The sequence below is a fragment of the Uloborus diversus genome, unplaced genomic scaffold, assembly GCF_026930045.1.
Source record: "Uloborus diversus isolate 005 unplaced genomic scaffold, Udiv.v.3.1 scaffold_1069, whole genome shotgun sequence".
Taxonomy (NCBI): Eukaryota; Metazoa; Arthropoda; class Arachnida; order Araneae; family Uloboridae; genus Uloborus; species Uloborus diversus.
The window spans coordinates 1-15,524 of record NW_026557731.1 but is presented as its reverse complement, the minus strand read 5'-3'; the positions used below and the strand labels follow the sequence as shown (position 1 = coordinate 15,524).

Below are 15,524 nucleotides of genomic sequence, written 5' to 3'. Positions count from 1 at the left end.
CAACTGCCATAAAGAACAAAGACAGGAGTCGAAGCTCTTAATCCCTTTTCTCTTTCTACCTTCCCCCAGTTTACAAAACATGACCGTAGCTTACGCTTTATATTTATACCAAATGTCTTCAATTTGGATTTTTTCGTTTCATTAAACATCGCCCTAAATTTTACTAAAATGAGTTTTTCTGAAAATATAGACGTTCCGGTATTTTCGAAGATGAAGATACCGGAATTCAAGATGAAAATACCGGAAATCCGGTAAAATACCGGAACGCAATCACCCCTGCAGATGCTAACGCATGCTCTCAATAATTTTAACCAGTCGCCAGTCGATCAATCATACATCCGTACTTTAGCCAGGATTTAAACTGAGGTCCTCTGCAGATATTGACTATACTGTTTGAGATCAATTCTTAAAAATCATTTACAATTCTTCTGGTACTGATAGAGTAGTAAGAATAATTGAGCGTTTATGTTCATTTTTTGTTTAGGAAATCTAAGTCACATGTTAAAATTCAAATTTCTTTCTTTTGAAATATTTAATGTAGATGCAATTTACAATAACTTAAAATTGTTTTTTATATTTCTCAACAGTTTTGGTTTAAAGAACTTATATTAATACTCCAAAAACTACAAGAACTATAATATAAATAAATACATTTATCGAAACTCTCTTGATCAATAATAACCTTACTTCAGTTTGGCTCTTGTGCACACACAGACATTATTAGTATCTTCAAAGACAGCTTCAAGTTCAATGTGTTTTGAAACATACAGAAATGTCATTCTAAAAAAGAATAGATCAAAAAATATACATACACTACTATATAAAAAAAAAAAGGAATTCCTGAACTATATCAGCAAATGATTTACTAAATGTTCTTATGATTTTAACAGGTTTTATTTAGCTCACTATAAAAATGGGAACGAAATAAATGAAGAGCATATTTTTGAATGAATATCTACAAATTATTAAGTAAAATATTTTCCATTGACATAGATAAATTGAAATCGAAACTAAAATTTTCAAATTCATTATCAATTTGATGTAATTATCTTTTCTATAAATCAGTAGTGGACGGAAACCAAGACAATAAGTTACCAACATTTAAAGTTTAAAAAAATTGAAAAAATGATGTATGATTACGCGTTTTACATACGTTTAACACAATTAAATGCTTTACAGTTCACTTGAAAGATCATGTTATATTAAAAGTAGGCATCAGGAAACCCTTTCAAAAACAACGCACATTTATCAAGTCCAGAAAAATAACATGATGAAACATCCCGCAGCTTTTTTGGGAAACTAAAAAAAAAAAAGCAACAATAGAAGAAGGAATTTTGACTTGAAAATCAAAAATAGCGTGTCAAAAAATTTGTTTTAGCTTCAATATTTTATTTATTTTTTGTAAATTCTATATTCATTTCAGGAAAATTTAACAATTTCATCTTTTTTCATCTGTTCGTTGGAATGATTTTTATTGACCAAAAATAAAAAAAGGAAAAAGAACTTAATTCTCACTGTTGGAAACAAATATTTTCAATTTAAACTTTTTTCATAAGCGTTTATTAATCGTAAGTTATTAATTTCAGTTAAATAGTATGGTTTGTATAGCAGAAATACACAAGATTCGACATTCAGTAAATTTCAGGTTTTACTAATAGGTGTCGCTTCTTGTGGATTTACCGGCGTTCGACTTTTGAATAAGGTAAATTTAATTTTTAAAATTTGTTACCAATTTCCCAATTATTTGATTGCTTATTATTACCTTTAAAATTTTAAATGTCATTCAGAACGCTCAAGCATATATAAACATCCATTCTTATTTTGGCCCTATTTTAGGTTAACAACAACCGACTTACCCTTTGTCTGATAGTTGCTTCACGACGTTGATATTGCACGCGCCATTTTCGCCGGAGTTTGAAACAGAGCTCGAGCTGTACGTTTCACGTTTATTTTAACTAATTGTAGAAAAATGAGTCACGCAAGTAACGCTACTGACGCTGTCGACAAAGAAAAGGCTGCTGGAGATAAATCTGAATCATTAAAAAGACCTTCTTCTGAGGTAATGTGCATATTCGTAGTATTAGTGCTAGTATCGGCGGGTTCCATTGTTGAAAAAAAAATGAAATTCCTTAAATTTTGTGTTTGAACGGTATAGTTTTCATTGTTATGTTGAAAAAAACTAAAAGATAGTTGTAGTTAAGTTTTTGTAATGAAATTGATGAAGATTAATGTATATTTAAATGGTGTAATATTTCATCAGTTTTTGATCGATTCTTGAAATATTGTAGTTTTTGCCTATTTGTTCTTTCTAATTGCTTCATCATGACATAACTAATGATGCTTATTGAATTTAGTATCTTCGGAAATGAATGAACATAAATTCTCTTCACATTCTGAAATTTTCAGTTGAGCGGGAAATCCACGATGCCGGTCATTGGAAAGTACCGGAACTTGAATGCAGTGCCCTGTTCGTTTTGGTTTGTTGTTGGGAATATCGATGATTTTTAGTCAAATAGTATTGCTTTCAATAAGAAGTTTGAATAAATTTGCCTTAACTTATAAGTATATCATTTAACTCTCGTTGATTACTTGAACATCATATTCACATACAAGTTTGAAATAGTAGAGAGTTTTCTTGACTAAAATACATATTGAAGTAAATTTTAAACATTACAGCTCTCTAAAAGTTTCTTTATATAAAACTGAATGCACGTTTCCAAATCACAAGAGTTAAGTTTTTTGGTAAAGTAATAATTTAGAGCAATCTTTTAAGTTATTTTAATGTATAGGAAATGTTTGAAAAATAGAAATCTGAACTAAAGGAATTAACAAAGTGAGTTTACTCCCATGAGTGTACAACATGTTCTATGGGAGATATACATGTAATGCAATGCATTCATAAATTGTCTATTCATCTCGTTCTGAGCAGGACAACGCTGTTTAGCTGCTTTTAAGTGTTCGGCTTTGTTGCTGTATAAAACCAAAGTGACCTGTTTTCTGAAGTGTAGTAACATTGTGCATGACTAATTAAAAGGCAACCTCATAATATTAAGAAATGACTGTACAAATTAGTATAGAAGTACCGAGTAGCACTTTGACACAGTACTCGGCCTTTCACCACTCAGGCGAGTTACTAAGTTCCAATTATGTTTTAAGAAGAACCACCGACATACAAGTTGCGAATTTTGAACTCATTGGAATAGTAGTATAGATCTCCATGTCCAAATAATAGTTTTTAAAACAAAATTCCCGCTGAAATTAAATTATGCGTTATTTAAAATATTGTTTGTCTCTATAATTTTACAAATAAGTTGTCTTTTAAATTAAAAGTAAATATGCATAAAAGGTAGGATTAATAAAGTTGGAACTAAAACAAATTATAATCTATACTTCTAGTCCGCCAAAGGTTAATAATTTTTAAAAGCAAATGAAACAACTCTAAAAGCACAAATGTGGAGGAGCACTGCAGACATGTGTTTCTGCATTACGAGAAACTTTTTCAGTGCATAAAATGTGACCTAATGAGTGTAAAAAAATCTTGACTTTTGTCAGATGTCTTTAAATCCATAAGCTCGCATTTTGTGCATTGAAAAATGAATTCCTTGCAATGCCAAAACATGTGTCTGCAGTGGCAAAAATCCATTTAATAATATAAAATTTTCATATTTTCTGTACTTACTTTTTCCGTCCCATTTTTAATAAATAAGTTTCATTAACTTTGGGCATTAAAATATAAGATTTATTCCATTGAAGCATAACAAACTTCATTATCCTGAAAATTTGAATTGTGAATGATTGCATTATATTATATTCGTGTACATTTTACTTCCTTTTACAAAAAAGGAAGTATTTTATTTGCAAAAAAAAAATGTTCACTCAAAAATCTTTCCATTTTTTTCACCCCTGAATGAATGTTGAGTTTTTTTTTTTTTCGACCCGATCACACGTAGATGTATGCCTAGGAACGTACAGGCACACGAAATATCCATTTTGACGACCTCCGAGTACTACGACAAGTTTTCTCGTGACGTCCGTATGTGTGCACATATGTGCCTTGCATAACTCAAAAACGGTATATCTTAGAAAGTTTAAATTTGGACCTTTGGGAGGAAATCATTGTTAAATTCAATGCTAACTCGAGTGGTGTTATAATTTGTCAAACAATAGGCGATATATTGCCAAGCTTTTGGCCGTCAAGTTTTGTCGCCATCTTGGCGAAAAATTACGCGACTTTTTTGTTCTTTAATTTTTAAATCTGGTTTTAATTCGGCCAGTGTTGGTGATATTTAAAGAGTTAACCACTGAATCACATTAAATTGGTGCAAAAAAGACATGTGAGGCACACATCAGCTTGTTAATTGTAAAATCTGCTTTGAACAATATTCAATTTTTTGCTTCTCTGTATTGGCAGAGTACCTGATCAAAATTTGGCCGAGTAACGAGAAACAACGCAATCAAACTCAAATAATAAGAGATAACTATTCTATTATTGATATCTGTTGTAAAAGCCTGAGTTTTTATTCACTATTTCTTATTTTATTTATTTTTTTATAGTTGAATGATATTGGAAAAGAAGATTCCAAACAAAAATTACAGAAAGTAAGTTGATATTATATTTTTATTCTTTCATAATGTCAACAATAAATACTTTATTTTGAAACCCAAGATTGTGTTTCTGCCAGATAAAACTGATTTGTCTTTGTATTGTATAAATGTGTTCCTTCAGGGTTGTACAAACCCTAAATGTAGCAGATACCTTGTAAATAACAAGAAATAAAGAAACTACAAGTAATTATAAACTATAAGAACTTAATTTAGGAGAAAAGCTCTATTTTTATTCATAAAGCCATCTTGAAAAATTTGAGAACTTATGAAATTACTCAGTTCTGAAAAAATAGCAACAAAATTTGTTCAGTAGCATGTGATTTTGTTGTAGGACAGTGGGGGCTATTTGTTGGTCATGAATTGAAATAAAATTATTAATAGTATTAAAATTATTGAGACAAGGACCCCTTGTCAGTTAAGTTGCTGGATCCCCTTCCCCTATAAAATTTAATTCTGCTCTGTCTGTTTCAAAGCCGGGTCCTCTCAAGGGCCAGGGCAGTTGTTCTGAAAAGGCTAACATGACCTCTTGACATCCCTGGTTCCCTTACATCAATCAATATATCGGCTCATTTGAAAGAGTGCCACAATACGAAGAAAAGAAATTTTACAGAGGTAGTGTTTATGTTGAAATCTTCAAGCAATTTGCATTAAGGAAAGTAAGTTTGCTGTGCTCTCTAATAGGGCAGTTCTCAAAAGGTGGGAACAAAAAAGTTAACTTTGAGCCATTTCAAAAATTTTCAAATTTGACATCAATTTTGCTTTTATTCTATAGTATGCATACCTAGAACACAATATATGAACATGAAAAGACAGCAGGTATTTGTAAAAACTGTTAATTAGCAAATTAAATCAGCAGTCTGTAGGGAACAGATTTTGGACATTGTTGTCCTTTAGGTAACAGATTTTGGACATCATCATAATGTAAGTTTCAGCATTTTTGACAATTGTTAATCTGATTTTTAACTTTTCCAATGAAAATTTTATTTACTACTTCTTGAATTTAGCAATTTAATAATAAAGAGGATATTAATGAAGTACTTGAATGGCTATACATACTGCTCTTTACATATAATAAAGTTTTGGAATGATTTTGAAGAAGTTGATAAAAGGTTAAAAAAAAAAGCTTCAAATTAAAAATGATACAAATGTAAAAAGTGACATCAGTTTCAATAATGAATATTTTTTCTAATGTCATAAGAATTAAAACGATGTCTAAAAAAAATATTGAAAAAAGAAATTCGTATTTCTATTTGGAGAACGAAAAATTAGGTTTCCAAAAGAAAGAAGAGAGAAAAAAAAAATTCTAAAATAACCAAAGCGTGGGGGAAAAAAATGCTAGCGCAGGCGATAAACTCCCCAAAACTAATGCAGCTGACGATAAACTAAATTTGTCAAACTGGAATTCCACTCTGGTAACCTTTAGCTTATCGTATACTGTGTTGTCGCTAACAGAGGTTTGCTTGGCGATTTTAGCGCAAAATGGCTTTCATTGCGATCATAACCAGCCATGTTTCTACTGTAATTTATGTATTGTTCAATGTGTAACGTATTAATAATGCAAAATACCAATGGATTAAAGAAGATAACATTATAACCTTTTTTATTGAGGTTAGAAGACAGTGGATCAAAAAAATTTTTGAATAAACGGACAGAATTATCGGCGTCAAGATCGTGACGCCATTTAGACATCTCACATGTATGTTTAAGAAAAATTATTTTTCTTCTAAGATACTGCATAAAAGCTTATGAAAACACTTTAAAACAATTAAAAAATGATTCTGAGGATCGATAAATACCTTTAAAACGAAAACATCATATACTTAATTCTCAAATAATAGCATTGTAAGGATCGTAACTTTTGGACATGCATCAAGTTTCAAACTTACTTTTTTCTAAAATTGTTTACAAAGTAAATAATCTCTCTTTACTTTTATTATTTGTGTAAAATATTGACAAAAAATTATTCAGTGTTCGATTCATACCTTTATTTTTTTTTTTTTAAACGCATGGAAATAATTTAAAAAAAAATTTTTTTTAATGGTACATTTGCTCAGTTAACGTTTTGGTATGTCCAAAATTGTGCCTTTTAGCAAAGAAAATATTTTTTAATGGTATTTGAAGAGCATTTTTTCCATAATTTATGTCAATTCTTGTCTCTATACCCTATTATTTAACTCAAAAATTTTTGAGTCGATTAAAATGAAAGTTATTTGGTGTTGAAGCTTCAAAGTTGAGGTCTGTGTTTGCTCCCACCTTTTGAGAACTGCCCAATAGTTAATATTCAAACAAAAAAGTCTCATTATTTTCCAAAGAAGATTACGTCTTTTGAAGACCTTTTAGCTAAAGACTGGGTCATTCCGCAGTATTTGGCTTCAGAGCTTCAAAAAAATTTTTTTTTACTTTTACTGAAGTGTTATGCATCATTTTAAAGCTTAAAATCTCTACATTTAAATTTTATTAAAATAATATTATTATTTTTACCCCCAAAAAACTTACTGAGCTTTTATTATGAACTTGTTGAAAAGTCTGTTACGTACGGCACATTTTATTTTTAACCATAACTCAAAAAATATTTATTTTAATTCAAAGTTCCTATAATTTATTAAACCTCTACAATAGTAGCATTAAATGAAGTAATAAGAAACATATTTAAAAAATGTTTAGTTATAAATTTTCAATATTTTTTTCTTTTTGTCCCGTACATAACAATTTTAAGCTTATTTTTAATCTTATTGCCAATAACACTGATGACAACAAAACAGTTTTTTGTTTTCTCTTCACCTATTGAACCAACTTCTTAATTTATTCAATTAAAATGTTCTAATTGTTAATTTAGAATCAGGAGATAATAATTAAAAGTGTGTTACATACGGGACAAAAAGCAGAATTTTAATTTCAAATTTGGATAAAATATAATTTTTAGATATATTTTCGAATATTGTTTCATAGATGGCATTACCAGCTATAACCAGTGTAGAAGTGAACACATGTGGTTAACTAGAGCTACCATTAGTTGGAATATAGAATGCTTGAAAAATTGGAAAAGAAACTTAGGAATCATAACTGATCAGTTATTTAACTTCAAAAAGTTATATATGTATGATTATTTATTACACAATAGGTATTTAAATACATTTTGATTATATTTTTGATTTTAATATAAAGTATATTAGAATAATTCAGGGGTCTGGCCAGAGGATATTTGGGTCCGTTAACGGACCCTTCACAAAAATCCGATCAACCAAAACGGACCTTTCACAAAATCCCGATCAAACAAAACGGACCCTTCACAAAATTCTGATAAACAAGATCGGATCTGTCACAAATTGTTTATTGAGAGAGCAAATCTGAAAGCGAAATAGATAATTTTTGAAATGTTTTTAAGTCAAATTAGAGAGATCAGCTTATACAAAATTGGCTAATTTTGAAAAAAAAAAAAATCTTCACTCTTGGGACGCCCCTGCAAGCGATAAATAATTGTTACTGCCAAATATAATGGTTGTTTGTTTTATCACAGCTAATTAGCAGCAGTGTTGTTGTAAACTTTTCTGAAAAGGTATTGGTAAGAACTTTTCTCCCCTCATGATTTAATAAGCAATAATATATGTCTGGGAAATGAACTTAGAACTGCAAAGGGATAGTAAGGGTGAGGAATCTGATGATCGCTTCAGATAGGGTTACCAACTTCAAAATTATCACCACTTAGCGTCTGGGGTTGAACCTTTATAATGACTTGATTAGAAAATATTCTCATCATTTTGCCAACTTGTCAATATTTGCGTTTTTGCAGTGGGTGCGATGTTTAATTGTTAAGCCATGTTTAATTGTTAAGCCGTTTTTATACTTTTGATGCGCTTTGAGAATTGCAATCTCTTTGCATCCGCTATGGGAATACGAATTTTTGATGATTATTACGCTTTTTTAAGAGGTAAACAATTGAAATATCTTTTTATTTTTGTTAAAATCACGGAATTTATAAGTTTTAAATGAAATTCTGTGCTTTTTAAGAGTGTCTTGGGTCAAAAAGCTGAATGCTGAACCCTATTCTGAATTTTATTTTATTTATTTATATTTTTGTTACAATTATTTTAAGTACTGTACAGAAATATATCTAGTATAATTTAACATAATGTAGAATGGTAGATAAAAATTGATACTTGAAAGAGCGATGTCCCCCCCCCCCCCCCCAAAAAAAAATCAGAAAAAAATCCAGAATGATTTTCTCGACGTAGAAGAGGAAAACGCTCAACTTTAAGTTTAATTGATGCAGTTTGTGCCCTTTCTAAATTCTAAAATTTCGTTTTAACAAAAATTAATTCATTTTTCACAAAATTATTTGATTTTTCACAAAAAAACGGACCCTGTGAAAAATCCTGGACAGACCCCTGTAATTATAATTTATAAAAGTTAATTATGGCTCCTACTTCAAAAGAGAGAGTTAGAAAACAGACTGAAAAGAAAAAATGATGTAGATAACTGTTTGGCTGATAAAATCAAAGAAAGGGAAAGAATTAGAAGATACAGGGAGAAGAAAAAGTCCACTATGACTAAAAAAGAATTTTATCAACAAAGGAAATATGAAACTGAAAGAAAAAGAGCACAAAGAGCTCATAAAAAAGAAATTGAAAGAAGAAAGAGATGTCAAAATATGACTGTACATGAAGAACAACCTTCAAATTCTATGATGATGACACCACAAGTTTTAGGTAAAGCTTTAAAGCGTGTCAAAAGTGTATTACCATCAACACCAACCAAACAAATACCAATTCTTAGAAAATGTTAAAAAAATTTGGTCACCAGGAAAAATTAAGTACTTTCAAAGGAAATTAACATTAAATGTCTTGAGGGAGTTAATAAAGAGAAGGATGTTAGAAAAAAAAGGACTGATGCACTTACCGAAAACCAAAAACATGAAGTGATAGATTTTTACAGACAAGATTCCATAAGTAGAATCTTGCCAGGAAAAAAAGAATGTTTCTGTAAAAGACCTTGTTTCAGGCAAAAGAACCAAGTATCAAAAACGAATATTAATAATGAAACTAAAGGAAGCACATCAACTGTTTAAAGAAGAAGCCAATTTATCCATAGGGTTTAGTACATTTGCGGAACTTTGTCCTGTTGAAGTATTTCCAGTATCCCAGAGAGATCATGAAGTTTGTATGTGCATGCAACATGAAAATGTTGAGATGCTGTTAGAAGATCTCAATAAAATTACAAACTAATGCAGAAACTGCATTAACAATAAGATGAAAGAAAGAAACAATATGCTGCTTCAACTTAAATGACAGCAAATCATTAAATTGTTGCAGCAGAAATTGCAAAGAATGGTGTGAACTGTTGGACAAGCAAGACAATAAATTGTGATAACTTGGACGAAGAAATGGATATCCAATTTTATCAATGGAAGCGAATTGAAGGAAAAATGAAAAAAGAACTAGCTGTTTGTGACTTACTCCAGGCAAAAGAAGAACTGGTTAGCCTTTTAAAACCTTTTGCCATGCATGTTTATACCGCCCAAAAGCAGCTTGCCGAATTCAAATATCTGAAAGAAAATCTTAAAGCTCAAAATATAATTATTCATGAAGACTTTGCTGAAAATTTTACTTTGAAGCAACAAGGGGAGATTATGGCAGCTCATTGGAACTCATCCCAAGTGACTGTATTTACGTGTATTATATACTATAAAAACAGCGAAACTGGAGCAGGAACATAAAAACTATGTTGTTGTTTCTGATGACTTAAACCACACTAAGGATGCAGTATTTGCTTTCAATTATACAATAATTGAAGATATTAAACGGACCCTGACATTTAGTCATATTCATTTCTGGTCTGATGGCTGTGGGGCGCAATTTAAAAACAGATATAATATGCAAAATTTAATGCTCCACATGCATTATTATGGTGTTTCAGCAGACTGGAACTTTTTTGGAATTGCACATGGAAAAGGTGCAGTGGATGGTTTAGGGGCAGTGGTAAAAAGGAACATTTGACTCGGCATATTACGGAAGCAATATATAATAAATACAGCAATGGAATTTTTTAAAGCTGCCAAAAAGGAGACACCCCATATAAATATCAAATACATAAGTGAAGATGATATTCAAAGGTGCATTGTAAAGAATGGTTTACGTGAAAAGTGGGAAATGGCCACCTCAATATCGGGAATTCACCGGATTCATTTCGCCCAACCAATTAGCTCAGACACTCTTGGCATTTGGATAGATTCTTCTTTTTCCCATAAAAAAAAATCCTGATGAAGAAATCAAAATTTTGGTTCCGGTAGAATCTAGATCAGTTGCACAGAGCATTTCTGTGTAAATTGAAAAGTCAGACTGGGTGTCAGTCTTATATGATGATAATTGGTGGCCAGGGGTGGTAGAAGATATAGACAACCAGTATTTGTATGTATCCTTCATGAAACCTGCGGGACACAGCAAATTTTTCTGTCCGCAAGTTCCAGAAAAGGATAGAATCTTTAAAAAAATATTTTGGCAAAACTTAGCAATGCACCTAGTCCAATTAATAGCCGCGGACATTTTTCATTACCAGTAGAAGAGGTCAAAAAGATTGAACACATTATTAATGTCTTAGGACTAATATAAAAAAAAATGTTTCAGATCTGCAGTAATTTATACTGTGTAAATATACTGGTTTATTTTTTAATATTTCTTCTTTTTCAAATGTAGACTAGAATTAATTTAAACAAAAAAACAATTAAAATATTCAAGAAAATTTTATTTATTTTTATTTGAACTAGTTAAATAATAAATTTATTAAGTTCATAAGATTTATGCTCATTTTAGATAAAAATTCTTCATTGAACTGAGATCTCAATTCATATGTCCCGTACGTAACAAACAGCCTTGTCCCGTACGTAACAAAAATTAGTTTTTATTAATTAATGCGACATTTTTCAGAAATAACTAAAGAGGTAATTGTTAGCAGGTATATTTCTGCTTTCACTCACTATATTTATTTGTAAAAATATTTGATAAATTCCTTCATGCTATTTTTTTCTTTTGTTTTGTTTATATAATTGACGTGCTGACTTGTACTAACAGGTAGCCAGGAATGGGGCAATGGAGTCGTGTTTTTCTGGTTTACCAGTGGCTTGTAGATACAAACTTATTAGTCATTACTTCCTACCCCTTTTTCTAGGCTACACTTTTTTGTTAACAAAAGAAAAGATAATAACTAAATTGACTTTTGAATTTAAAAATATAAATTATATGAGTTTAAATCACGGTTAATATAACTAATGATATTAACAAAATTGGTAGCACGTAAAGTTACAAAAGCTTGCTGTTTGGTGGCAAATAATAATACTTAAATTTTTACACTTTAATCAACCCAACTCCACCTCCATAGCCCAAAAAAGGTGTATTTTCTCCCTTTCTGCAAGTATATGAGGTGTATCTGGTGTTTGCCACTCAAAAAAAAAAAAAAAATAATAATAATAATAATAATAAAGACAATTCAAAACAGTAACATCTTCAATATGTTCATTGATAAAGGAAAACTTTCTAACTAAAAGGAAGGACTACTTTCCTTAGCCATTCAATATATTTACTACATTATGGGGTATGGAAAATGTGCTGTGTAAAAGTATTTACTGTATTAAATTTCAGCTATAACTTTGGGGTTTTTTTTCCTTATTTATCTTATTTAATATAACCATTTTCTTTTCTCTGTCTAAATGCTTATATATGTTTTCTTTTCTCTTGCAGACAGACAAAGGTATTAATCTGAAGAATTTGTAAGATATGCATTTCTTTTTTTGCTTAGTATTTGTGCATTGGGTTTAATCTCTCTCGTTAGAGGTGGGCATTGTCGTTAGAGGTGGGCATTGTCGTTCTTTTTAATGATCCGCTCATCAGAAGATTGTTCATTTTTTAAAACTTGTTCGTTTGAATGACTTCAATCACTAAAAATCATGCACTGACATAAAAAATATCTCATTAGATCAGTAATATTCTTGTAAGATATTTCTCGGTGACAGAGTGGGGCTAGGTAGGGAAAATTTGACTTCTTTTCTCCATTCCAAAGCTGGCATAAAAGTTACATCAAAAGATATTGAAGAAAATAATTTAAATAAGTAGAAGCATGAATATCAGGAAAAGTGCCAATTGTATCATGGAAATTGATTTTTAAAGATACTCAGAAATTAAAGTTCATCAGGTAGTTAACTACATACCTGTAACAGATTTTTTTTTTTTACATTGAGGGCAAAATCAAAGTAAACATTTAAACCCTTTTTTTTTTTTGGGATGGGGGGCTTACTTAATGGGTATTATACATTACCTGTAAAACTTATATGAGTATAGTAATTGAATTATGTTGTAAATGTAATTTTTACAGAAATTTTAATTTATATATTTAAACTCCTATCAATGCTCTCATTCCTTGTAGTCCAGGAGCAAATGGTTTCCCGTGCGATTTTTGTGATACAATTATAGCAGTTAGTTTTTCTGAAAGGTATTTGCATGAGGAAAACGAATTCAGATGTTGCCACCCCCCAAAAATGGTGCAGGGGGGCTGGGGGGCAGCTATAACTGCCGTGGGGGGCAAGTGATTTCCCGTTCAATTTTTGTGATACAATTGTGTGACTTAGCTTTTCTGAAAGGTATTGGTACGAGAAAACCAAATTTCGATAATGCCAACCCCGAAAATGGTTCAGGGGGGCGGCTATAACTACATTTGGGGGGGCAAGCCGTTTCCCGTTCAATTTTTGTGATACAATTATGGGAGTTAGTTTTTCTGAAAGGTATTGACACGAGGAAACCGAATTTGGATGATGCTACCCCCCGTAAATGCTGCAGGGGGGCGGAGGGGGGAAGGGATTATAACTGCATTTGGGGGGTAAGCTGTTTCCCGTTCAAATTTTATGATATAATTATGCGAGTTAGTTCTCCTGAAACGTATTGGCACGAGGAAACCGAATTTAGATGCTGCTAACTCCGAAATTGGTGCTGGGGGGCAAGGGGGGGCGGTTATAACTGCGTTGGGGGCATGTAATTTTTCGTTTAATTTTTGTGATACAATTATGGGAGTTAGTTTTTCTGAAAGGTATTGTCACAAGGAAAACAAATTTGGATGTTGTCAACCCCGAAAATGGGGCGGGGGGCGGTTATAAATGTGCAGGGGGGCAAGAGGTATTCTGTTCAATTTTTGTGATGCAATCATGGGAGTTGGTTCTGCTGAAAGGTATTGGCACGAGGAAAACGAATTTGGATGTTGCTATCCCCTAAAATGCTGATGGGGGGCCGTGGGGGGGGGGGGGTATGACTGCAAACATAACACACTTATATATTCAAAATTTCTCGGTTTACAACAAGTTTTCAAAGTTTAATATGCTTAAATCCACTAATAACAACATTAAATGCAAAAAACTCCGAATTAAATTGCTGACACGTGTTTCGAAGCTATTAAGAGCTCCTTTTTCATTGTAAAAGATGCGAGTTTATGAATGAAAATTCATCCGACTAAAGACGATCTTTCCATTGATAATGGGTTCCTGGTAACAAAGTTTATCATTTCAGTAAAAAATATTATTAGAAAGGGGGGGGGTCCCCCCCCCCCAAATTTTTTGTACAGGTGTTTCTTTCGGTTTCAGAATATAAAGAGTATTTTTGAACAAAACAAAACATTTATTGAAACCGTGACTTTTGTTTTATTATGCCAACATTATAAATTTTGGGTAAAATAACAGAAAAACTTCATTTTTTCCGTAACAATCGTGCTGCCAAAATATTTAAATCGAAACAAGAATGTAGAATTATATTTACAGAGATCAACACATAGACACTCATTTGGTAACGTTTGAAATAAAAGATACATTTTAAATTAACCATTAAAATAAGTTTTTTTATACACAAAACCATTTCAGGAGAATATTTGATCTTTCTTTTTTTTTTTACTATGCCAACATCATAAATTTATTCCTTTCATCCATTTCATTTATTCCTTTCATCCATCCTTTTCATGTGTGGTAGGGTTAATGATTAGTCCTTCGGTGGATTTCTCTTGACATATAATACATAATGTATAATTAATTCCTATTTTTAGCTTTGTATTTGGTTCAGTGAGATCCATCTGAAAGTGACTAATTGCTTACTAAACTAATAAACGACGTGCGTCAAACTTCTGCATACAATATTTTTATTTTAAATGAGCTAGACTAAAATAAGAATCCCTTCTCCTCTCTTTCTTAAAAATAAATGGTACAACGTTCCCTTGTTGACGAATTTCCATTTCATGTGACTCCAGAGAAAAAGTGGCCAATTAAAGTGTCCAATAAAATAGATAATACTGGTGACAGCAATAAATTTCTGTTTTGACCATTTAAAGAGATCTGCTCTTCCCTCTCTGAAACTTGTTCGTGAGAATTTTCTTTCAGAAGAATAAAAAGATACGGTGTGCTTCATAGAGAAAAGAGATATTGTAAAAAACCAATACTATCACGATCTGATTAGGAAAATGAGACCCATCAAGTTGCTTTGTAGAATAACTAGAGACATATAGGTTGTAAAACTGGACATGCCGATTCCGTGAGAACTGGATCAGATTTTGACATTGTTGCTTTTGGAAAAACTGACCGCCAACCAAGAATTGAAGATACACTAGGCCGCAATACAAAGGGAAGGAAGAGATAAGCAAAATTAAAGGCGGCGGCAAGGAACTCATGTTAAGCTCTCGTAACAATGCCTTTGTCCTCCGCTTCTATGAGTACAAAGGAGAAAGGAGAAAAAAGACCTCCTTCGACATATGTTTGTTTCTTTAATGTACGACCACCATGGTGTTGGAAATTTCATCCAAGCGCTCCCACCACTTAGTTAAAATTTACTTTAAAAAAAGGAGAAAAACTCAAACGAAAAAACATTATTCTTTCAGAGCTGGGGCCGTCATTTGGGGGGGGG

The 15,524-nt window shown here is 31.5% G+C and overlaps 1 protein-coding gene and 1 long non-coding RNA gene across 3 annotated transcripts in view; one reads left to right on the top strand and one right to left on the bottom strand.

Annotated features, from left to right (window-relative positions):
* The window catches only part of LOC129232097 (trimethylguanosine synthase-like), a 35,575-nt gene extending 34,292 nt beyond the window's left edge, over positions 1-1,283 (bottom strand). For both annotated transcript variants that reach the window (XM_054866333.1, XM_054866334.1), the window contains exons 1-2: positions 1,154-1,283; positions 688-780 (exon numbers count right to left, since the gene is read on the bottom strand). In XM_054866333.1, the coding sequence (XP_054722308.1) occupies positions 688-779 (92 nt within the window). In that variant the 5' untranslated portion in view covers position 780; positions 1,154-1,283. The remainder of the gene's footprint in view (positions 1-687; positions 781-1,153) is intronic.
* A 357-nt stretch (positions 1,284-1,640) lies between these two features.
* On the top strand, positions 1,641-12,359 carry LOC129232098 (uncharacterized). The gene is made up of 4 exons (XR_008581323.1): positions 1,641-1,702; positions 1,837-2,059; positions 4,555-4,599; positions 12,336-12,359. It is a non-coding gene; the product is annotated as an uncharacterized LOC129232098 (long non-coding RNA).
* Positions 12,360-15,524: the final 3,165 nt, after the last annotated feature.